This window comes from Procambarus clarkii, chromosome 20 (genome assembly GCF_040958095.1).
Source record: "Procambarus clarkii isolate CNS0578487 chromosome 20, FALCON_Pclarkii_2.0, whole genome shotgun sequence".
In the NCBI taxonomy this organism is placed as follows: domain Eukaryota; kingdom Metazoa; phylum Arthropoda; class Malacostraca; order Decapoda; family Cambaridae; genus Procambarus; species Procambarus clarkii.
Window position 1 is genome coordinate 26142600 of NC_091169.1, and position 26288 is coordinate 26168887.

A 26288-nucleotide genomic window follows, 5' to 3' on the forward strand; every position below is an offset into this window, starting at 1 on the left:
TAGCAGGACCACAATGGCACGTGCTAGCCTACTGAACACACACACACACACACACACACACACACACACACAGAAGCGGGATGGATTGTTGTTTGGGGGCTGAGGCAGTAAGCCTGAGCCCCTGCAACAAACCCTAACCAATCGCTGAATCCTGGACATATGGGGATGTGGCAGTATGCATCCCAAAGGTCTAGGGATATTAAGCTCCAACCTGTAATAGCAGGTGGACCCGAGCCAAGGTTGTAATGCAGAAAGCTGTTCATACATGCAGAATGAAGCTGTTCAGACCGAGTCCCAATTCAGGACAAGGAATAACTGCAACATCCCACCGAACTGACAAGGTCACCTCGACCTCACCAGAGGCCATCCAACCCACAATGACCCAATGCAGTGCCATGGAGGACTTCACCTAACAGACCTAACCCCACACAGGAGGAACTGACCTGCTTCACCAATGGCCATGGAAAACAACCCACAAATTGTGGAACCAGAAGCTGGCAAAAAGAGCCAGATCCACCCCCCCCCCCACCCATGGCAGTGCCAAAGGGGTGAAGTGGAAAAGGGTCACGGTGAAACCCAGGCAAAACGAGCTTACTGTGAAAAGAGTGATTGCACTGTCGAGCAAAGCAGTTAGCCTCTTCAAGAAATGCAACAGTCCAGGAATCTTACTCGCCTGAGGACTGATCCCAACCAACAATAGGCAAGGTCGCCACCCAAACAGACCACCTCAGAGAGGACAGATCCCCAAGAGAACAATAACTGATCCATAGGCATGCAAGAAAAAGCTGTCACAGAACCAACCTGAGCAATAACCTCCTGTGGAAAAAGGAGGGAAGAAAATGGAGAGGCAGCCAAAAGATTAAGGGGACCAAGCTGGCAAAGAACAGGCAAACACAGCCTATCGACAAGTGAGGCAACCCAAATGAAATGCTCACCTCCCACCAATCAAGTGTGCAAGTCCAACTGAACTTCTGTCAAACTCCCAAGAAAATGAGAGGGTTGAGAGCTAGCCAGGATGAACCAGAAACCTTATACTGCAACCAATAAGCAGCAACGGATCTGGACTCAAAGAAGCTCAGGTCCATTATGGAAAAAGAGGTCCGCGTTCTGCAGAAAGTACTGAAACAAATCCTCATGGACCCCATGAGGTACTTAACAGGAAGCGGAACTGAACCCAAGGGAACGCAGCCAAACAGCCCAACTTGTACAGAATTGGATGACCCGACTTCTTTTGTTGCAGAGGGTAAAAATGATCCCCTGCAACAAAAGACTCTCCATGGAAAGGACCAAGAGTTACAAAGGGCTGAAAGATTCCTTAAGGGCACTCCTTGGGCTTCCACTCAACACTAAAAGGCTCCAGGGCAGAGCTGAAGTTCTCACCCAACACCTGAGACAGGAAGGTGTCCTCACAAGGAGAAAGGCCATGTAAACAAGCATGCTAACCCCTAGTGTGCTTTAGCACAATTAAAGAATACCCCAAGCCAAAGGCCAAAACAGAAGGATCAAGGATCCTCGAATATACCAAGGCAAGGTTCTCTACCTTGGTGGCCAGGCCTTATGGTCGAATACCAGAACACATCAGAGAAGGGAAACTCTGTGCAGGAACAGTATTACCAGGTACTGTATACACTGAAGAAAACCCTGAGTGCATGCAGCCTAAAATGCCATAGGAGCCAAGACCACACCACAAGCCAGAACCAAAACACACGCATGAAGAAACAGTACACAGAGCAAATGACCCCCCTCCTACCCGGAGGGCAACACAGTCCAAGTATGACCGGGACTTATCTTGAAGCAGCAGGGCTTGCCCACGATCTGACTGACCAGTAGCACTACTAGCAGTACCAGACAGCATGACAATGGCAACAGAACTGAGATGGGAAGTCTACTGTGGGCTGGGGTCAGACTGCCTAGTAGTGGTAATCAGTACTAATGAGTTTCAATCTATTTTGAAAGATTCCCTTGTTCTGTATGAATCGTTTGTAGAGTTTGACGGTTTCAAAGTTTCATTTTTGTACACCCTCTGGTTGTCTGTAAAGCTTCACTGACTTTCGGAAGAATTTTTCCAGAGAGGTGGTGGATACCCGCAGAGACCCGCTCCCTGCACCTCTGTGAGGGAACCAGGTTCTGGCTCTGGTCCCAATACAACAAACAGAATTCCCATGACTGACTGACCCTTTAGTATAGCACAATCTCGGCAAGATAGCTTCTGGAAGCACCAACGGATTCCCTCCAGAAATCCTCAGAAATAATGCAAGAACCTTTAACATACCAACAGCTTCCTGTTGCTGTCACGGCCATTTGAGACGGTGCCCCCCCCCCCTCCCCTTCAGGTATATTCATGTTAACAGACTGGTATGAGAACTTAACAGGTGAACATGTACAGGTACTAAGCCAGTGGACCAACTGTATCACCTGGAGAATACTCATAAATACCTGTGGTGCTTACAGTTACCAACATACAGGCAAGCAACTCCTGTACATTCACTGGTAAGCAGCATTGGATCCCATGGCTCAGAGGACCTCCATAAGCACAATTCGTCTCCATCCCTCATCAGTGGTACTGTACTAGTAAACACATGCAGCCAACATCTGCTTCAGCCACAAGTACATGATTCGGCTAAAATAGAAATCAAATCCAGAAAGCCTCTAATTATCATCTATAATAAGGATGAGGAATTTAAAGACATGTTACCCTGTTGACGAATTCCTCTACAAACATTTAAATCTTAATTCTGTTTATTCAGTGTACAGTATATATTAACTTTGAAAATAGAGGAGCTCTGGAACAATCCTTATCAGTATTGTGGATTATTCAGGAAAAATAATGCACAAGTGTTAATATTACTCCTTCAAGCGAATTCACCTATAATTCACTTTAGTTAGCTAAAGTGAATTTGAATAAAGTGAATGAACAGTGTGGAGAGATGGTTATAGGGGCAGCTAGATATTACATAATTATTATTATATAATCTCTAGCTGCCTCTATAACAATCCCTCCACACTGCTGCCTCTATAACAATTCCTCCACACTGTTCATTCTCTTTAGCTTAGCTTCAAGGAATGATAATATATTTTCAGACATATTTCTATTACTACACAGTAACTCCTTAGGAAGTTTGCCATTCCTCAAAACACTCAAGGATACAGATGCCGATGCCACGCCTGCAGTCCACCCTCCTTCCCTCTCTTTATCGTAAAGCTTCTGATTGTCACTAATGATGCCCGTTTGAATGCTCTCATTATCCGAAAGTAAACTCATGTAGGTAGTGCAGCTAATTCTAGCCAAAGTCTGCTGTGAGGAGGAGTGTGAGGGCGGGGAGTAGTAGTAGAAGCTTAAAAGTGGGGAGACGAGGCAACCCAGCCCTTCCCCCGTCCTCCAAAATGTCCACCACAAGTAATGTATTATTGTGGCCACCCTGATGCTTTAACGTGTTCTTACTGGAGTAGGTGTCCCCAGGTCGCCCTACAATGCTCCAGCTGCCGGAAGGTGCAGGGATTTTGTTGGTCAGAAGCTTTGTGGTGCGCAGGCTGTCCCCAAGATGGGTATTGGCACCGCCACTGTTCCTGCTGCTGGAGATTGGGGTGGATGAGGTTGGCCCTCTGGTGACCTCACCTGTGGGACAGTCTTCATCACTTGCATTATAATTCTTCACATTTTTTATTTAAATAAAAAATGATTATAGTGAACGTTTCAGTTGTAAACAGAGGGTAAGCTATAAATGAACTTTGAAAAATCACAACCAAAATACCATAAATATTTTGACGAATGTCATTACAGTAGAATAACTAACATTATTCAAGTAAATAGACCAACCTACACATATCTAATGAAACCTAGTCTTTTCTTGTAATCAAAGATGTTTCAGTACTTCTTGGGGACTCGTCAAGTTTCTACTTGATATAAATCTCATCTAGAAGCGTTACCTAAAACTCTTAATGTTATCCATTAATTTGTTCTTACCCTTGCGAGACCCCACTTACCTGGGTGAGGTATGCGCCACGTTTGTCTAGTAGGCACAGGAACTACACGATCCTTGATCTCTGTAGTAGAATAAAGATCGTAATTTGTATATTTTTAAACTACTGTACTGGTATATGCCTGTATATATTAATGTGTATATACAGTATCCTAGAATTAATGTGTTATAACTAATACTTCAAGCAAATACCCTGTAAATCCAAGGAATATTCACTTGAATTAATAATTTATAGTGCTATACAGTACTTTCATGAATCTTGCCTGAAATGCTGTGCATACTAGTGGCTGTAGGCATAGCATGTACTAGCTCTATCTAGAAGTCCAACATTCTGTTTAACTCATTTTGAATGTATGTACTTTCACCTAAATTAACATTATTATTATTATTACTGTATTATTATTCTGAAATGATCCATTCTAATGAAAAAAATGTTTATATGCCTGAATTCACGAGTTATAATAATTAGAACAAGTAAATATACTAAAATGAATCTGTTGTAAAAAGTATGATTAAGATTCATCTCAGAACACCTGTGCTGCGATTAGTATGTAAATTTTATATTATACTGATTATTAAATTAGCCTAATATATGTTTTAGTGTTTATCGAAAGGTAGAAGGAAGAAATGGGAAGGTGGGGGGACTCTCCCTCCCTCTACTGGCTACAGTATTACTGTCTACTTTGTTACTATTGAAACTATCACAAACTATGTTGGATGATGATGGGCTCGAGGTAATTTGCAGTGGTTGAACCACTGAAACTGTCAAGAAACCGTCAAGAAACATGCACAGATCAGTCCGTTATCCTAACCTTTCCCAACGTCAAGAAACTGTCATACTGAAGTCCCGAATCGTAACCTACCACAAACTCAAAACTCAATAAGACCGTATGTCAATTTTGCGAGCTACTACCATTTTCTAGTACGACAATTTTTTTCCTTGGGTCAAAAATGCAAATACTAAGGCAAATTTTGTTTAGCCTTAGTATGTCAAAATGCGACACATACTAAGGACGGGTTGCACAGATACCGTATATTGGATAGGATAGATTAGCGTATAATGTAAGAAGTGTACCGATTACCACTACAGGCAGCCCGGCCCCAGTCAGCTTCCATAGTCAGTTCTGGAGCTGATGAACTAAGTTCTGGCTTTGGTCTCTAGAAGCCATCTCAGCGAGGTGGCTTCCTAGAGCCACAAAGTGTCCCCCAGAAATATACTTTTGCCAACGGAACCAAATCATCTGAACTAGGTCGTGCACAAATCATTATATGTTGCTCTGAATTTAAAATAATAATTTTTCAATTATGTATGAGAAATATTGAGAGATGCACATTGTGATGAAGTCACTGGATTAATGCGCCTGATCTAAGAATGGGTTGGATAGAAGCTTTTTATAATTGTTTTAAGCACAGCCTGCAGATTGACTAGCCAGCAACTCGCTAAATTTGTGAGCAAGTGAAGCACTGACCCACCGTAGAGCCTGATGGTGCCCTGAGCATGACCAGTGGGGTTGACGGCGTGGCACCTGTAGTGAGTAAAGTCTCGAGGACCTACATTCTTCACGGTCAGCAGCACCTGCGTCTTGGTTGACACCTTCACCTCCTCCAGCTGGTACTTCTCGCCTGTGGGTGGATCATTATTCAAGATGAAACTAATTATACAGTACTGTACCTTGTTATTATTATTCCTTGTTATAATTATTGTTATTATTATTATATTTTATTATCCAGCAATTTATATAGCTATAATAATTGTGTTCCTATAACCTATGGATCAGTTAGTTTAGTTCATTTATTATGCACCCCATACTCATCCTGTGAGCAGTAGTGGAAAGGATTACAGAGGCACATAATGGGTGCAGGAACTGAACCCCAAAATTAATTTACCAAAACAAGTTACAGTCTTGATGAGCTAGTTAAAAAATATAATTTATATTGTTATGTCAACAATGGGTTAGAAACGAGTATAGTCTCCAAGCTAAGCAACTTATATATATGGAGAGCTTGCGTCATACAGTAACTTATATGTTTATCCTGCACAATCCTCCTTTCCAACCAATGGGCAGCAGTGGAAAGGTTACAGTCACCTACATTTACTACCTGCAGTTACCAAACTGGACATATTTGGCTAAAACCTCTGGTAGCAGATAGTTTTTAATTAAATATTTACACATTTCTCTTAACATTTGCTATGCAGATGCCTCTGAATTCATGTATCTTTTCACACTCCATCACATAGTGACGGAGGGTGTGCAAATAATTTTGTTAACACAGTTTACATTTGGTCAGGTCTAAATCAGCAGGTAGTGAAAATTTCCAGCATAGCCGAGTCTAAGTCGAGCAGTAGTAACAAATGGAGTCTGCTGATTTTATTGAGTGATCCATAAATATGTGGCTCTTCTTGTATGATAGATGGAATTATTATTATAGATTTCATTGTCTCAAATCTACAAAGTTTTGTTGAAGTTCTTGGAAATATTGCTAAAATATAGATGAAATATTGCTCTCAGACTGCTTAAAGGTAATCCAAGGTTATAACCAACTCCTCCTTTGAAGGTACAGTAGATTCTTTGGCTAACTTATCAGCTTTGTCATGCATTCGGAGGCCAATACGAGATGGAATCCACATGAAATGGACTTTTGTTACCATCATTAATAATTTTGTTGTATCTGTGTCTAGCTTCAGACACGAGCATGTTAGTTATGTAAGAGTTGAGCACAATTAAGGACAATAAAGAACCATAATTAATGTACCAAGTTTGGAGACTTTTATACATTTGAGTGCTAGTAGTAAGGCAAACAGTTCGGTCTGAAGGGTTGAGACCCAGTTGTTTATTCAGAATCCTCACTAAAAATATAAGCCATCACCCATTGTCAGGACAACTTTAACACTAAAATGTACATCAGTGTCACAATAGACTCCTCTCCCCAGGTCGCAAAACATAGACCGGAGGAAGAGGGTCCATCTCCTCCACCCCCATTCAGAAAACAGACCAAATACAAACTCCCGTATGTTGTAAAAGACCCAGTATGGCAGGAAATATATAAGTACTATAACGTTATAATCTTGGACCAAACTAAAATAAGACTAAAGAATGTAAGACCTCTTGTATATAGAAAAAATAAAATAAAAGTTTAGATAGTATACCAACCTACAGTATCACCTGCCATTGGTTGATTATATAATAACCTGGTGACGTGATGGTTTGTGAACTCACCGTTTGTCACGTTGGTGTTGTTGACTGTCCAAAAATGCTGGGGTGGGGGGTTGGCTTCACTGGAACAGTTGAGGGTGATGTCGAGGCCAGACTTGGTGCCCACCAGCTCCCGTCCCAGCCACAGCACCGGTGCGTCTGGCACAACACAAGAGTTTACCGTGAAACTTCAGACAATGCAAAGAAAACAGGAAAAAATGGTAGGGAGAAAATAGGGAAACTAAACAAAAATAGGAGAATATAAGGAAAAACAAATTACAGCATAAACTAAATGAAGAGAGCAGTTTTAAAGATAACATGTATATGCAAATAAACAAAAATGTATTTGGGAGAAATCAATTTGTTTAAAAACATGCAGTAACCCATAAAACAGTTAAAAATCACAAAGTAACAATAATGGCTCAAGCAGCTAAAAGAAAGTTTTACAGGTCATATAAAGATGTGTGTTAGAACAAGGTGACCTATGTCGTATAGCTCAGTCGATTAAGGCAGCGTCTGGGATGCTCTTGGACGTAGGTTCGAATCCTCGTCACGGCCCTTGTGGATTTGTTCAAGACTGAGAAAGGTTGTTCTAACACACTTCACCTGCAGGGGCCGAGACACTCACAGGTGACGGTGAGGTGAGTGGTGCGGGAGACGGGCGCCGTGGCGTTGTTGTCCACGTGACAGGTGTAGGCGCCGGTGTGCTCCCGTCGGACAGACTCGAACACCAGGTCCGGCCCTTCCGTCACCCACACTGTCGGTCACAAACATGTATAACATGGGAATTAATAAAGGCCACTAGCTTCCTGTCCCCTAAAGAGACTACTATATACAGATGGGGGGGGGATCTATGACAAGCCGCCGGCTTCTTGTCCTCGTCGAAGCCACTAGTGTTAGTGGTTCTCAGGTAAAACAAACAAACAAGCTAAACTAACCTTCCTTCCTAGACCTAATATACGCTATCTGAGGCCTAATATAGTACACATGCGCTATACTAGGCCTAGGAATATTTAAATTTATTTTTTAGCTTCTTTTTTCGGACTATAAGTAGTACAAAGTTCTACTAAGTACGTCAATATTTGTACTATGGTGCACATAGTTACAAAACGTACTACCTAAACAGGATGGGTTGATGCGACATCTTGTGCTTCAAAGTGACCTGTGGAGGAGGGGGGGGGGGGTCATCCTCAGGGCGAAGAGGGGGGGGGGTGAGGGAGGGAAGGGAGGGAAGACACTGCAGGTGACTTAAGACTGACCTATACGGGGCGAGCGGAAGATGGGGTCACCGTCAGTCCTGCGCCAGGTGGTGAGGGCTGGAGGGAAGGCTCTGGCCCTGCAGGTGAGCCTGAACGGCCGCGCCCTCCCGCACCTCCACGTACGACCCGGACCATTCCTCCAGCGTGGGCGGGACTGTCCTCCCGCGGGAGAGAGATGCAATACATAAATGGCTATGCATGTGTAATTGGATTTGAAATGAGCTTACAGTAATTAACTTAGTCGACAGATCACCGGTATGTTATACAAGGTCGACACAAAGATGCGTCATCTTGTGGACGAGTGATAAGAGAAGGCGAGGAGAACATGTCACTATTTTATATAATCATAGTAATGATAAAGTTGGGAAAATCTGTAGGAGCCGTAATGAGGATTCGAACCTATGCACTGGATATTCCCAGGCACACGCTTCAGTGGAAGCCTCTGGAATCCTCGTGGGGTCAATAAAACCCCAGGTTGCTATTTTTCTTACCATGTCGTGGCCTGGTTGACTACGGCGTGTGCGTGGGAACACCCAGCGCATAGGTTCGAATCCTCATCACGGCTCCTACGGAATTTCTCATTGATACATCACGTTAGTGTGATTTCTGAGTAATAATAAAGTTGCAGCCAAGTGCACTAGGAAACTATCTTGTGTACGGAGGGAAACTAATCACCTTCTCTGCTAAGGCGTGTATGACAACTCAAGTTAAAGCTGTATTTGAGTACTCGCCTTTTATTTTGGATTCGTGTCCATCTACCGCCCACAAGATGGGTATAATCGAGGTACACTACCGCCCACAGCATGGGTATGGGGGGTGCATAATGTCTAAATTTAAAAAATAAGGTAATTTCATAACAAAATACGACGAATATAGACAGCTCATGAAGAAAATAGTTGACAAGCAATTGACAGAACATGAGAACCAGACGAAAGGACTGACCTAGCACCTGCAGGTAGCTCCTGGAGAAGGTCATAGGCTCAGTGTTGAGCTGGCACATGTACCAGCCTCTGTCGACGGCGAGGACGGGCGAGATGGTGAGGCCGGCGGAGTGCCGGTCGGCGTGGAGGGAGAGCCGCGGGGTCTTGGTGTACAGCTGGCGACCGATGCTCAGGATGGACTGTGTCTCCTCGTGCACCCACGCCAGCTGCTGGCCAGCACAACAACAACGTCTCAACAACCAGAAGAGTTAGTTTGCTATGGACCTACATGCCTCTCCTGTGGACGATGACCAAATGGGTGCAGCCACCTGCATACATTGATGTCAACAGGAGCCGCCTTGGATATAGAGCGTTGTGTCAACTGTTTGTGGTGCCTTCTTCCACAAATTAATGACTTTTCTGGTTTGACTGTCAAAATCAGTGTGGAACGCGTAGTCGGTATAGTGTCAACTTAATTATTTGCATTAAAAACTATTTCAAAGGTACAAAAATCACGTTAAAAATAATGTTGGATGCATTATAGTCAGCAAAGGACAACAATGAACAATGCATCTAAAAGTCTGGTTTAAAAGTAAACGTCATAAAAGTCTGAAATGTCAGATATTAATGTAAAATGTAGAAAACATCACTGAAAAGGTTATAGGCTGCTGCCGTTTTCTTCCCTACCGGCCGCTCCCCCTTACTCCCCTCCCCTCTTCAACATTAATATTTCCCCGCCTCTTTATTTTCCCCCATCTCCCTCTCCCCCCCCCCACTTCCTTCCTGACCTTGTAACCGTGGAGGTTGGTGACGGAGCACATGAGCGTCACCTCCTGGCCCTCCACCACCGTCACATTGTGGGCGGGATGCACGAACCTGGGCGGCGCAGGGCTCATGCCCACCCTCGCCGGGGTGTCACCTGCAGGCCAGAGAGAGGTGATGAGGGAGCAAGTTCATTTCGGGGCAGGCATTATAAGGAATACAAGTCCTGACATACAATATTTACAATAAACCAAACCTCGGCTACCATCAGCTTTTTGTCCGGTCGTGATGGTCGAGTGGATAAGGTGCCATGTACACCAGTTGCATAGTGCTCCTGGCAGTTAATCTAAAACATACATCCGCATTATATACAATAAATTGCTAAATCAATACGCTTATTGATTACCTTTCGTTGATAAGATTGTGTTGAGGTAACATGTGTTATGGACTAGGTTTAGGCCTTAGCTATAAATATTTAAATATCTTGTAAAATTTGCATGTTTAATTCAAAGAGTTGTTGCTTAATATTAAGAGGTTGCTAGGAGAAAGTGGGTATGCAAACTTAGCACTGGACATGTGTAAATTAAGGGAGTTTTGTTATGATAGTTAGGCTAGGCTATAATTTTTGGGTGTATTTAAAATTAATTACGTGTGTATCGATTCGAATGATTATTGCAGTATGGCAGGTAAGCTCGCATTATTAATTGGTAAATCTTAGACCTATACATATTTGTATAGCTTGTCTATGTAAATTAGACAATATGAATATACAGAGCTTGTATAGTAATCCATGGGATTGGCAGAGTAAAGAGAGATTTGTACAGTGAATATGACTTCAGAAATTAGTATCATCTGGGTAACTTTTGAAAAAGTGAAATAACTTAAGTGTAGGGAACATGTGCCCTCCAGAATGTAATCCATTGTGTGGGTTGAAGTTTCCACTGTTACGAACAAGACCAACTTGTCATAGCTTTAATTGTAATACACAAGGAAATCACATTAATGTGATTTATCAACTAGAAAACTAATATCAGCAATGCAGAGGTTTCGAACCCTTGACCTGGATACTCGCAAGTCATACACTTAAGAATTAGTTAACGTAAAAGGGAAGGCACGAGAAATGTATGCAAGAGTCTGCCACCACATTGAATGCATTTATAAATGTAGGTAAGACTTTATGCATTCATATATTGCATATGAATGTATTAAACGGTGAATTCAAGGTACACGGAATTTTAATAATTAAACTCTAGGACTAGAAATGAGTAACTAGATTACAAATGCAGTTAGTTAAAATGTCAGTTTTCCTAACACTGTTTTTAGTCACGGAATATACTCTAAAATATTTATATTTTAAACTGGACAATATTCTTCCTTAATTTTAGAAGGAATTTCTCACGTGGACACTAGTACGTGTTCCATATTTAGTCTCTTGCTCATGTGAAAAAATAACCAAATAAATCAGATGACTGCAACGAACTTAATAATTTTTATAATAAAAATAGCAACACTAATTATATTGATAAACTTACTTACGACAATGTAGTGCTTAAATGATGGTGAATGAATGAATAACCCAATTTAAGTATTAAAACCACAAAATTCGGATGTAATTACATCCTTTATCAATGTTATGTATACAATGTTCTGAACCTTGTATACATCACCTTGATAAAGGATGTAAGTTACATCGGAACATTTGACTTTTATACACTTTAAACATAAACTGGGTCTTTCATTCACCTTCACTAATTATATTAACAGTTGTTGTGGAATACGTAAATAAATTTCATTCATCGTATGCTTCTTTACCGAAATTTATAAAATGTATATAACAACATATTGTATAAACGTGAGAGCATTGTGTTGGTTGGTGGGGAGCCAGTCTTGCCCAACCCACGCCATTGGCAGAGAGCAGGACAAATGTCTTGTACCCCTGACAGCACTAAGATCATCGCAAAATACCTCCATGGTTCCTCCTTATTCATGGTTGCTCCCTTTTAAGCATAAATTTGACAGCCGATGATTGTATGTGTAGCTCTTTAAACGGAACCATTATTATTGTCATACAATCTTAAGAAATAGATTGATATTGAATTTCGGTATTAAATTACGACGCTATATCTAATCGATGATATATCGATGCTAATTACTACTGCTATTTCATAATGACGATATATAAACACTTATGTTGGATTTCAAAGTGTTCAACAGAGCGCTTTAAGTAATCAGTAACCCACGAGAGCTGCTAACTAACCTTTATTACTCCTCTCTCGACACAAACTTTTCCCATTTTTCATCATAGCCACCCCCCCCCACCCAACACATCCAAACACCAACCAAAGACACACAACGCTTTGCTCAAAACAATGGCCTCCAGATAGAGAAAACGGGCAGGTCAGCAGTTTTGTACAGCTTCTCCTCCCAATAGCTTTTGTTATGAAGAAATATGAGGGAGACGCCCTACTCCTCCCTTGCATGCAACCGGACACATTTCCTCAACATGGGCTTCTGTCTATTGCAGAGCGCCTGTTTACCGGCGCCTCGGATGAGTGTGTTTACGAGGGAGTTGTACTTTATTATGAGAGATTTATGAGTTTACATTTTTCTTCAGCATTTTGAAAAAAAGGAATTATATAAAATATCTTATTAAAACATTTATAAAAGCAAAAGCAAGCAATAATCGTTTAGTTGGGTGTTGGGCTTAGGCCCATCAACTAGGATAGGATCTAGACATTAGCCTACTGACCAGCGAGTAGCCAAAGACTAAACAAAACTTTGAATATATAAACCAAGAACATTAAATTAGTCTTTAGGGGTTTTTAAGTTAAACACGAGACCCTATACTTATTTCTATATGTTGCTAGGCTTAGTTTTTCCAATATATATAAATTTATTACATACATATTGGGCTTTGCCATTAATTATATTTATAATTAACTTATAATTACGCCCAAAATAGTATTTGGGAGTAATTATTACTTTAAGCGAAGTAACAAAATATTTACTAATAGATGGAAACATGTCGTGAACAAAAACACTTATATCTGTCCACCTGTATGTGTGGAAGGCTGTATTTATGCCCTTAATGGATTCAGCAGTTGTGACCAATCCCTGGTTACTGTAATGAGCTTGTGTAAAAACATTACAGTAACTCACTATTTCATAAAAAGTTCATTATTTTAGACTAAAATAGGAAGAGCTTTTCTTTTTTTAGTTTTCTTATTTTAGCAGAAAATACGTCTTTTCTTATTTTAGCCTAAAATACGCTTTTCCTTAATTTAGCCTAAATTACGCTTTCTTATTTTAGCCTAAAATACGCTTTTTCTTATTTTAGCCTAAAATACGCTTTTTTCTTATTTTAGCCTAAAATACGCTTTTCCGTAATTTAGCCTAAAATAAGCTTTTTCTTATTTTAGCCTAAAATACTTTTTTCTTATTTTAGCCTAAAATACGCTTTTTCTTATTTTAGCCTAAAATACGCTTTTTCTTATTTTAGCCTAAAATATTTGTTCTTTAGCGTAAAATGCTGAAGAGCCCTCTGAAGGTCATGCTGAAGTTATTAATGAATTTTCACTATCGAAAACATTGTAAATCTGATCTCGGGAAGTTGTACTGATGATCAGGAATATTCTATTCACTTTAATTTATCTGACTTTCATGTAAATTTACAGTGGTCATTTATATGATATTTAGTTTCTTTTGTGTCCTTTCTCATGCGTCCTATGCAAGAATAATCACAAAAAATAAACACGTGATTCGGTTATGCGTAAGTATCCACATAGAAAAAATTAAAACAAATTCTAAACGATTTCATTTTATTTTGTCTATGTTGATTCTTACTCCATGTGTCAACTGATATTTAAAGTAGCTCATAACTAGTGAAGGAGACTACTGCTATTACCGTTAATAAGTGAAAGAGACCACCATTACCGTTAATGAGGGAAGGAGATCACCGCTATCGTTAACGAGAGGAGACCACCGCTACCGTTAACGAAAGAAGGAGACTACTGCTACCGTTAACAGTGAAGGAGACCAGTGCTACCGTTAACAGTGAAGGAGATCACAGCTACCGTTAACGAGGGAAGGAGACCACCGCTACCGTTAACGAGGGAAGGAGACCACTGCTACCGTTAACGAGTGAAGGAGACCACCGCTACCGTTAACGAGTGAAGGAGACCACCGCTATCGTTAACGAGTGAAGGAGACCACCGCTACCGTTAACGAGTGAAGGAGACCACCGCTACCGTTAACGAGTGAAGGAGACCACCGCTACCGTTAACGAGTGAAGGAGACCACCGCTATCGTTAACGAGTGAAGGAGACCACCGCTATCGTTAATGAGTGAAGGAGACCACCGCTACCGTTAACGAGTGAAGGAGACCACCGCTACCGTTAACGAGTGAAGGAGACCACTGCTACCGTTAACGAGTGAAGGAGACCACTGCTACCGTTAACGAGTGAAGAAGACCACCGCTACCGTTAACGAGTGAAGGAGACCACCGCTATCGTTAACGAGGGAAGGAGACCATCGCTATCGTTAACGAGGGAAGGAGACCACCGCTACAGATAGCTAGTGAAGGCGACGACTAGACTATCGGTAACTAGCGAAGGACTAATACTACCGATAACTTAATAAGGAGACTACTACAAGAACGTAAGAACGCTCTCATTGTGTGTTTTGACATGTGGTACAGCCTAGCATTAAATTATATTTCTACTACTTTGTATTGAGTTTAACATGATTAAGTTTTAAGCTTACTAAATGCTACCGACTTTGAATCCCATTTCGAGTTTGTTATTTACAGCAACAACTTTCCGTTTTTTGTTTATAACAATTGTACATGATCGGATACAAGAACATTTTTGATAGTGTCAAATTCCCAATTCCCGGCGGTGGTGTTTATCCTGACGCACACCATACGATCACACGGCCATGCGACCTTCCTTATTGGTATTCCTTGAGCAGTTGCACATTTTATCTCCACGCGAAGTCAAGCGGGCGACACGAGGACGAAAGAGAGCTCTTGGGGGGTCACGTACAGTGCGCGACATTCACCTTTACATCCCCGGAGCAATGAGACCAGATTTAAGAGCCATATTCTGCCTGCGTGAACTGCCCTGTTCGGCAATATAGTCAATGGATCAATATTTGTCAACCTGGCAAGCCTTCCCCGCTTCAAGATGGCTGCTAATGCTATTCCCGATGATATTTTTACTCGGGACAAATTGGAATTTGACTGTCACATTGCACAAGAAACGTATAGCCAGGGTGGGTATCTGTATAGTGTGTTTGGGTTATAAAAACAGGTTTTTGAAGTTCCAGCGAAGCATTGAGGGGCTGTTAACGGAGTCTTTATTTAACCGCTGCTGCCAGGGTTGATTTTCTTCAAGTGAAGGCAGTCATCGCTCGCCATGACTAAGATGGACTAGTGTTGGTAATTTCTTCGTGGGTGACAAAAGTGGTTGGAAGTATATGCGCGTGTGTGTGTGTGTGTGTGTGTGTGTGTGTGTGTGTGTGTGTGTGTGTGTGTGTGTGTGGTGTGTGTGTGTGTGTGTGTGTGTGTGTGTGTGTGTAGCGCTTAGTGTGCACTTTATGACCAAAACGTTGTGTATAATCAATGCGCAATCTAAATGAATTGCAAAATATGAATCTAAATAAATAGTTCCCGAAATCTAGAAAATTTAATAACAAGTTTATTCAATTTGTATTTTAACATGTTATTGCTTTAAACTTGCCTTGACTAATGGAGACAAAGAAAATTTCCAAATATATATTGATAATTGTCACGTAGCTCCTAAAACGAACAGGCCAATTTATAAACAGTTTCTACAATAAACCCATACAGGAACCAAGTTTCATTCTGAAGCTAAAATTCCCATAGCAAAATGAAAAATCCTCGATATGGAAAATTTATATACGTAGAGAAAATTCAGTCTTTAATAATGTTTTAGTCAATATAGCGAGTTAAAAATATTTAGTGAATTGGTTAATGTATATACTGTATTTAGGTTTCCAGTATGCTTAGCCCCTGAGAATATTTAGTTTTTAATTTTATATGGCCTGAATTTATTAGATTAAAAATTAATCTGCTGTAGACTGACCTGGGAAAAGCTACTAGATCTGTTTACAATCTCTGTACTGTGTGCCATGCTCCATTTTCAGCAAAAGTTGTACAAATACATAGTTTCCCAGTGAAACAAGATGGCGTGGTGCATCAAGAGGAAGGTGACCAGCTGAATACCATCTCACGAGAGTTCAACATAGTGAAGCATCAACTGATATGTCGCTAGATAATCTATTTTTATATATATATATATATAATAATAATTCATTGTCGGGGGACAGGAAGCCAGAGTGTATTCATTGACGTTAGGCTTATATCAACCCCCCCCCCCCCCCCGAAGGTAAATTTCCTGATCACGCCCTCAGGATGCAAACCCAAAGCTGACTAACTCATGAGTACCTACTTACTGCTAGGTGAACAGGCACATTAGGTGAAAGGAAATTTACCCAACCATTTGTCCCATCAGGGATTCGAACCTGGAATTCTCGATTGTGCATCGAGAACGAACCCGACAGTATTACCGTGACCCTTCTGACTGAACTCAATGGCCATATAGACACCAAGATGTGTACTCTGCTTCTTTCTGTATATAACACTGAGAGTTAACTTTAGTCTTGAGCTATGTTCAGGACTGAAGTTTTCATCGTGGTTGGATGATAGTACGCTGTTGTCTTAATAATCCTCCAGAGGTTTAAAGCTTTAAGCTCAACACCAATCAAAACCGAACTTCGTAATAATCAGTTAAATGATAAAAGGATTGAGCGTTTCCTGGATGTCATTCTTATCCTTTCGAGCGGGGACTGACTTTCTTGGGTTTCAGTCAACGCATGTGATATAACTGTACTGGAAACTTTCTTGACGAAATTGATCTCCCTAAATATGACTCACTTCTTGAACATGCTAACATGTCTAAAAGTTCGAGTCAGAAGAGAATCTAAGGAGCACGTAAGTGTACTCTCCACTCCCCCTTCAGCTCATACAATATAAATTTATTGAACTTTCTGGCTCATTCGTACAAAAATACTGTTCTTGCTGAGATCTGAAATGTCAAATATTTTTCAATAATTATTGATGCTTCGCCAGACTGTTCTAACCAAAACATAACCACCACAATCTTAACTATATATCAAGATTGTCGACAACACTACTACTTTTGATCAAAGAATGTTTGATAATTTCATTATTAACTGGAACGGAAATTGCTGTTCAAGTTTTAACAATTATAGACGAGTTTATGTTAGATATTCAGCTCAAGCGTGGTCAAGCCTATGATAACGGATCCAAATGCATTTTCTGTAGCTGTGGAAACCGCACATTAAGCCTGATAATTTTGACTGCAGTTTCAAATAGTGGTATAATCACTTACTTTGACAGTATAGAGCCAACATAAAGCTTCTTTAGTAGCTGCCTACTATGCAAGAAAATTTTGCATTATCAATTTCCAGTTTGTGATATTTCAAAACAATAATTGATTGATGAAAATTAAGCCACCTCAAGAGGTGGCACGGGCATGAATAGCCTGTAATCCAAAACAAACTGATCTGCACGGATTTATGGTGAAAGATCAGCGGCATAGTTTGATCAAGAAAAGCCTTAAGTGAACTTTCTCTCTCAATCTCACTCAACACGCCCGAACTTGACTCTGTTCTTTCTAAAAATTAATGTTCAAATCAGCATTTGTTTTAACATAATCTTTGTGGATTAAGGCCATTTACAATGATCCATTAAGCTAATCTGTTTATTGAAGTACCTAACTCCTACACTATGTTAAGGGGATCAACATTCACCAGGTTCATCAAGAATGGGACGCAACCTTGAGTCGTGTCAAATTAGTTAATTCAAATTAACATTACTAGTGACTACACGCGGCGCGGAATTGCATGTTAAATTTGAATTCATGGGATTCTTAATAAATATTTACCCCGCAACCTATCCCCCTAAAATGTTGGCACAAACATGCACCGTTGGACCTCAAAGGTTCACTGTTGTACTATTACATTACTCCAAATGGCATTCATAAACATATGGAACTGAATTTCTATAATTTATGAATTTATACAGACCTAACCTGTTCAAGGCCTAAATAAGCAATCTAGGCGTATTATACGCTAGCTTAGGCCTAATTCAGTACAAACAAGCGCAATACTAGACCTAGGAAAGCGTAGATTTAATCTTGTAGAAGGCAGGGGAAAAATAATAGTACATAACGTGAACTTTGTGGCTGAAAGTCCATTTTTGTACGTTAAGTAAATAGTTGCTATAAGTACAGTATCATCACTTTTGTAATATGGGTAGCGCAATGAATCTGCGAAAACTTTAAATACTTCACAGTAAATACAATATTAAACATAATAATTATTCGCGATTCATAATCTTACTCGGCTCCTCCGTTACTTTACAGTCTGTTCAACAAGATTATTCATTCATACGACGGGGTCTACACCTCTCCTAGCTACCTAGCCAATATTAATTTGATCCGTTCTTACGCACGAAGTCGGTATTATCCAAGTAGTATTTGGAAAATAAGATTCACAGTGACCGACCTATCGCCACTTGGCGGGAAATCAGTAGGACAAGCTTTATCAGTTTTAGACAGCAGCGTGGAATATAAATTAGCTTTAAAAGTCCCCGTCCTCTGATACCTTCCCATGAGACGGTCATCATATTTACCGTGTTAGCCTATAGATAATGAACTACCTCGTAACCTTTCTCAAATGACGCTGGCTTCTTTACGGCTAAGCCGCGCCCCCAGAGGGCCAAGATCCCCTCAGGAAGTGATAAGATGTATGCCTAAAGTTCACCATCTTGATTTTGTCACGTGGTCGCTATCGTTAGCATGGATTCGTGATTATAATCTTGTTTATTTTTTATTTGTTGGCGACTGCTTCATGGAGGGGTGGGGGTGGATGGTGGCGTCATCCGGGGTGGTGGCGGCTATGAAGGCCACCTCATGTATGCTAGGAGCGCGCGGCCCAGACATAAAGCCGCGAGCCATATGATGGCCAATATCAATATTCACAGATGCGGTGTGTAAAGTTGGCGGATTTTAGTTCCACAGTGGATCGCCCTTCTTACCCCCTTCCCTCCCTCCACCACGTCTTCTCAGACGAGTCCTCCTTCCCTCTGACAGCGCCTGGAGCCTCAGCATCCCTCTGGAGCCAAGATGAAGAATGGAGAGGAAACGGCAGCGGGTTTGCGTGGCCAGCTTGTATGTGATGAGTAGGTAAAATGATTATAAGATTTTTACCGGAGTTTTTTATTAAGGTTATTCTGGCCTAAAGTTTCTTGATAGAAGAACTTTTTCCCGGGGTGGAAATGCGTCTTTTTTCTTTTTTTTCTTTTTTTGGTGCTGAGGTAAGGGGGAAATATTAGATGGGCAAGAGGATTGGGGGAGCAAGGGAAACTAGTCCCTCCACGGCGGCGACAACTATGGCGCCCATTTAATGGGGACGTCAACTTTAGTGTCCCCTCTCTACAGCGACGTCAACCATAGCGACACCTCCCCCCCCCCTATACGGCGACGTCAACCATAGAGAGCCTCCCTCCACCGCGACGTCAACCATAGCGATCCCCCCTCTACCGCGATGTCAACCATAGCGACACCCCCCCTTTCCACAGCGACACCCACCCACCCCCTCTCCACTATGATATTAAATCAACCATAGCCATCCCCCCCCTCCCTCCACCGCGACATCAACTATAGCGACATCCCCCCTCTCCACCGCGACGTCAACTATTGTACCCCCCCCCCCTCACTCTCTCTACGGCGACGACCCTGGGAATCTAACCCGGGATCCCCGAATGTGAGTCGAGAACGAACCCAAATGTACTACGAGAAAGGCTGAAAGAGTAGACCTAACATTGCTAGGAGAATGGAGCCATACTTCGAATTTACAGGGTGGAAAAGAAGGAAACGTTTACAATGAACAATAGCACAAGAGGACATAGAAAAATATGACACATTAGCCATCGAGATTGATTTTTTGTGCAAGACAAAGGAACATGGGGTGAACTAAACTGGCAAATTGTAGAAGCCAGATACATTCGCAGCCTCAAGAGTAGGCATGATTGGATACATTTAGGTCGGGAATCATTGTATGAGAGCCGCCGTCTGGAAAGGCGGGGTTAAACAGCTGGAGCTCAAACCCGCATAAATATATTGGCGAGTAAACCACAATAAGAAACACACACACAAACCCAGAACCGACGAGCGGCTTATTTTGATATTGCTGTTTTAATAATGTGATCAATCGGACAGAAACGTTTTTACCGTAAATCTCATAACCGTTGCGCCCTTGGCTGCTTTTGATTCTATTTGCACACCCTGAATACCTGAATGTTATACTCCGTCTGGATATGCTAGCAGGATCTAAGCAACAATGAATTTAGATCGTACAGACGCGAGGCAATAACGTATAATATTGATAATTTTTTGTGTATCTATGTCTATATAATAGGATGGCTATCTATGGTTGGAAGCCAGACGTTTGGGGCTAGCCTCATTAAACTTTGCAGGGTGAATGGTGGGTGTTAAGGAACTGTCACAAGACCTTGAAAAATATAGATCTATATATGAGAAATTGGATGGCTGTGTGCCAGTCCATCTGGTCCAAGGTTGTAGACACAACGCGTGAGTCTAGCCTCATTCAACTTTGCAGGTGGCTGGTCGAGGGTAAACCCGTCCTCTTAACAGAGCGTCGCATTTTGCGTATACGTATACGTAACGCATACATGACCTAAGGTAAAAAAAATCGTCGTACTAGAGAATAGAAGATGCTCGCGAAATTGACATACTGTCCCATTTTCTGTTGTGGGTCCTCTGGTAAGTTAGGATAAGTAAGTAATTATCAAAAGAAGGCGCCAAGCCGGGGAGACTATGTAGCTTTTAGCTTAGCATAAAGGCACTTTAGTACGACAATTTCGTGACGTTGGACAATATTAGAAGGCCGGACTGCGGAGTTATATGGTATTGTCACAGGCGGCTCGGCTCCACTGCCCCTCTTTTAGGGTGGTCGCCTCCCATGGCAAACAACTTTAGTTGATCCATCAAGCATCAAGTGGATAAAGTTAAAAGATGGGATGCAGAGTCCTTGTATCCAGCAGACGCGAGGCAGGTGGAGGAGTGTCACAATTACAACTCGTATTAAGACCTATTTCATATCTCACCCATTATTATCCCTTTTTCAGAACACGTTGACAATAGGAAAACGAGGCGTAATTTGACAAAACATCGTCAGTGGCTTACTGCCAGACGCCGGCGCTCCAGAAAGACGGGAAGCGTCGAGACATACCCAGACCTGATGGACACTGTACCCAATGGGCGCGGCCGAGCCCACCGGAGATAGGCGTAGTCACCCTGTGTCGTAGAGTGCAAGAGCAGGCGGAGGGGGCCGGTCGGCTGGGCATGGAGGAGGGAGCCAGGCCTAGGAGCCTAGTAGACAAATACCACGCGTTGTCTTAATCACTAGACCTGACTAGAACGATGATGTCACAGCTGAGGACGGAAGGAGGAGAGGGAGGGAGGGAAGGAGGGGTGGGGGAGTGGTGTATGGTGCGAAGAAGCAGGGGGATTGTGGGTTCCAAGGGTGACAAATTACAGGAGCAGAACACCGCAGGTGCAATCCACAAAAAGGGGGAGATGATAGTGAGAGAGCGTCGGTGGGGAATATGTCATCTTCAGCTCACAAAGGTCAGGAGTAGAGCACTACCCTGACGGTGCCTCGCTATCCCTTCCCCTCTTCACCCCCAGGTATGACCCCCTCCTCTTCACCCCCCAGGCATGATCCCCTCCTCTTCACCCCCCAGGCATGATCCCCTCCTCTTCACCCCCCAGGCATGACCCCCCTCCTCTTCACACCCCAGGCATGACCCCCCTCCTCTTCACACCCCAGGCATGATCCCCCTCCTCTTCACACCCCAGGCATGACCCCCCCTCTTCACCCCCAGGCATGACCCCCCTCCTCTTCACACCCCAGGCATGAGCCCCCTCCTCTTCACACCCCAGGCATGACCCCCCTCTTCACACCCCAGGCATGACCCCCCTCCTCTTCACCCCCCAGGCATGATCCCCTCTTCACACCCCAGGCATGACCCCCCTCCTCTTCACACCCCAGGCATGATCCCCCTCTTCACACCCCAGGCATGTCCCCCCTCCTCTTCACACCCCAGGCATGACCCCCTCTTCACACCACAGGCATGACCCCCCTCTTCACCCCCCAGGCATGACCCCCTCCTCTTCACCCCCACAAGCATGACCCCCCCCTTTTTCACACCCCAGGCATGGACCTCCTCTTCACCCCCAGGCATGACCCCTCCTCTTCATCCCCCCTTTTTCACACCCCAGGCATGACCCCCCCCCCTCTTCACACCCCAGGCATGACCCCCTCTTCTTCACCCAAAACATGACCCATCCGCTTCAGGAAGACCACGGGGGTGTGGTCTTCCTCCCACTCTTCACCCCCCCCCCCCCCTGCCGTATTCCTCAAAATCAACATAGGGACCACACCACGGCCCACCACCAGAGTATAATAAACACTTGCTGGAAAAAGAACGCTTCCCTTCAGAGGCCCACATTAGAAGAGTGCACTTAAGAGACAATGCGTGTAAAGTGCCCTGACTTCTAGGCACTTTACACTTCTTTTTCAATGCCCTGAGAGAGGGCATTGAAAAAAAATGCCCACCTGAGAAAATTTTGATAGAGCTACGTCATCGATACTCTTTAAACGCACCCAACTCGACGAAATTAATTTTTTACGTTTTTTTATATATTACAAGTAGCAAGAGGTGTCACGTCACTATGGCATCATTGTTTTAATACCGGTATATGTGGTCATTCTCACACTGGTGATTTTCTCTAGGATCGAAATTTTTACCTCTTAATATCCTCAAATCAAATGTCACTAAATATATATTTAAGTGAATCAGACTTATGTAAACATACTAATGCATTTTTTGTAGTATATATTGGTCACTTTCTTTTTTTTATGAATCGTAGAGGCATAGTCAAACTGATACCCATTTCAAGATAATTCCAGTATTTATGAACGATAATTCATCGTATTTAAGATTTGGGGGAAAAAAATCGACATTTCGGTTTTCTTTCGTTTGTTCCGTAAATCCATTCCAACCACAACACTATCAACAAGAAGCATACTTTATGTGTTTTCGTGTAAATTCTCCGCTTTATCTGTCTATAAAAGCATGCCTCAGCAACCTGTCCTCTTAAAAAAGAACGTCGCTTTTGGCCGTTTGCAGAGGGCCCTGAGGCCCGGGGCCGCGCCAAACTTGGTAGGGCGGCTGGTCTTTTTCCGGGGATGGCCATATGCTGCTCGGGTCCTCCCTCTTCTTCCCCATTTTGCATTAACCGGCAAATTATACTCATTTTCAATCTCTAAATACCAGAATCAATCCTCATTATGATTCATCTAATACATTATTTCATTGTATTTCATTAATGAAGTGGGTTTAGTGAATGTTTTCAGGCATGGTTGGAAAAGTGATGACAAGTAGGTAGGTGGAGATGCCTGAAGGGTCAGAAAAATTGGATAAAGTAGAGGGATTGTGTCTAAAGTGAGGGAAGGTTGTAGATGAATCCTTTGGTGCCATAGTGATGAATGGTTACACAGATGAACATAATATTTAGTGAAGATACTGAAATGTGGATGGTCGTTTGTCATATATATTTTTTATAGTTATAGCTTACCTGATCAACCAGGCTGTGACTCATACGTCAGGCTGCGAGCAGCCGCATCTAACAGCCTGGTTGATCAGTCCAGCAACCAGGAGGCCTGGTCGACGACCGGGCCGCGGGGACACTAAGCCCCGGAAGCACCTCAAGGTAACCTCAAGGTATATGTTAAGGTTGATATAGTGACAGTTGTGTAGCAAAGATGGTTACAGTGATGGAGATATGGCCTCCACCACCAGTTACGTCATTTACTAAGTTTAATTACTAAGTTTACACGTGTAGATTGTGTCAAAATCTCTTACCTCTCCCCCTCCCTCCACCTCTTCTTTTTACGAGTATAGGAACTTTCGCAGAAAAAGCTATCCAATAGTCTACCCTTTAACCCAACTATCGCACAAGTGGAATAACCTGTTGACTGTGCGAGGTCGCACCTCACCACGTCGCCAGCAAGGTGTGGCCACACATCACTAGTGTGGATTGCGGATACAATCCGTGACGCCCTACGAGCTAGTGGCCTCGCTAGCCACCCCATCCTCAGGAAGGTGTGGCTACACATCACTAGTGTGGCTTGTGACGCCCTACGAGCTAGTGGCCTCGCTAGCCACCCCATCCTCAGGAAGGTGTGGCTACACATCACTAGTGTGGCTCGTGACGCCCTACGAGCTAGTAGCCTCGCTAGCCATCCTCAGCAAGGTGTGGCCACACATCACTAGTGTGGCTCGTGACGCCCTACGAGCTAGTAGCCTCGCTAGCAACCCCATCCTCAGCAAGGTGTGGCCACACATCACTAGTGTGGCTCGTGACGCCCTACGAGCTAGTAGCCTCGCTAGCCACCCCATCCTCAGCAAGGTGTGGCCACACACCACTAGTGTGGCTCGTGACGCCCTACGAGCTAGTGGCCTCTGCTGGGGCAGACTCCAAAGACGCAGTTGGATATTAACAGCAATGCAACATTATACTGGTAACGCTTATAAACTTGCAAATGTGTTCATAGCTACGCCTGGGTGTATATGGTTCCGTTGGCACGAATTTGAATTTGCAATACTTGAGGTGAAAGACTTAGAAGAGGTAAGATTCCAACACGGAAACACGGTGAAGCACTGCTACGGAAAATCTAGAAACACCCTAATGAAGTGTTTTACATTTATAAAAAGAAGTTTGGCGGTTGATTAACGAGCATTTAACTTCAATTGATGCTGACGCGCTAAAAACGATACAATCAATTTATAAGTGATTGTATTAACCACTTTATGTTCTAATTACGGAAAATTCTAAATGTCAACATAGATTTATTACTGATGCTAATGTGTCAAAACACGTACTTGAGCGTTGGATGGGAAGGGTACGCGGCTCTCCTCCAGGAGGTAAGGACCAGACTTGCTTACCTCCCTCAGCGGTGACCAGTAGGGGCAACACAGTGATGACCCACACCACACTCATGCTGGGGGTCCGTGGCCTGTCCTGGGGGAATAAGGCGGTGGCTGGGAGGGGAGGATAGGTGGAGGCAGAGGATGTGGATAGCAATGGAGACGCGGGAGGAAGGTGGTATGAAGACGCAGGGCGTGTGATCAGCTAGAATTAAGGAGGGTGTTCGGGCGGAGAGATGCTCCGTCTCCTCCCTCCTCTCGATCAACAATGACGAGGTATTTCCTTCCTGGAGTGAGGGAAGACGGTTGACCCGCCACGGTGATGCCACACGTCGCCACCGTCTCCTCCTACGCCTCGTTTCCTGTTCCTCTTCGGTTCCTGCACTTCCGTACTGTCCCATTTTGTAGATCTTAATCCTCACAGGGAGAGGAAAATACAAACAAAACAAGGGGAGAGAGCCGTAGCGAACAGAAGATGAATCTTGTGGCGGCTGTGACAAGAATGTGGGTGTCACAGCGCCTCGTGATTGGCTGGTAGTTCTCCCGTGTCGACCAACCACGCGGGTTTTTCAGTGTTGCTCAGAAGATACCAATACATAGACTTCAGCCGGTCATTGTATCCTAATAACACAAGAGTTCTTCTATCATGTCTGATTATGTTCATCGTTGCCTCAACGATTAACATAATCAACTGAGGTGAAGATAATCATCGTCTAGCTGAGGTTGTTGCCTCAGACAACCAGTGAGTCAATATCCAACCCTGTCCTCAGACCAAATCCATTCTATCCACCGGTCAACCCTAAAGATACATTCATCAATTTCAACATGATGTTCATTCAAAATTTAACATGATGTTCATTCAAACATAAATTTAATATTGATATATATCAGCATACTGCGTATATTAAAGGATTAGTTAGGTTAGGTGTTTAGGTTCTGTTGGCAATTATTTGTATGAACCTGTCCTGAGACCTAGTCCGTTCTATCCAGCGGTCGACCCCAAAGACACATTCATCAATTTTAAGATTCTTCATTCAAAACGAAACTTTTAT

General features: G+C 42.8%; 1 protein-coding gene across 1 annotated transcript; it reads right to left on the bottom strand.

The window, feature by feature from the left end:
• Positions 1-2727: 2727 nt before the first annotated feature.
• Positions 2728-25675, bottom strand: LOC123755397 (neurotrimin). The gene is given in 10 exon segments (XM_045738007.2): positions 2728-3616; positions 3985-4044; positions 5454-5603; positions 7199-7333; positions 7803-7931; positions 8434-8524; positions 8526-8587; positions 9376-9583; positions 10142-10272; positions 25255-25675. Coding segments are annotated over 10 exon segments (1356 nt in total). The 5' UTR covers positions 25310-25675; the 3' UTR covers positions 2728-3281.
• Between the last annotated feature and the right edge of the window lie 613 nt (positions 25676-26288).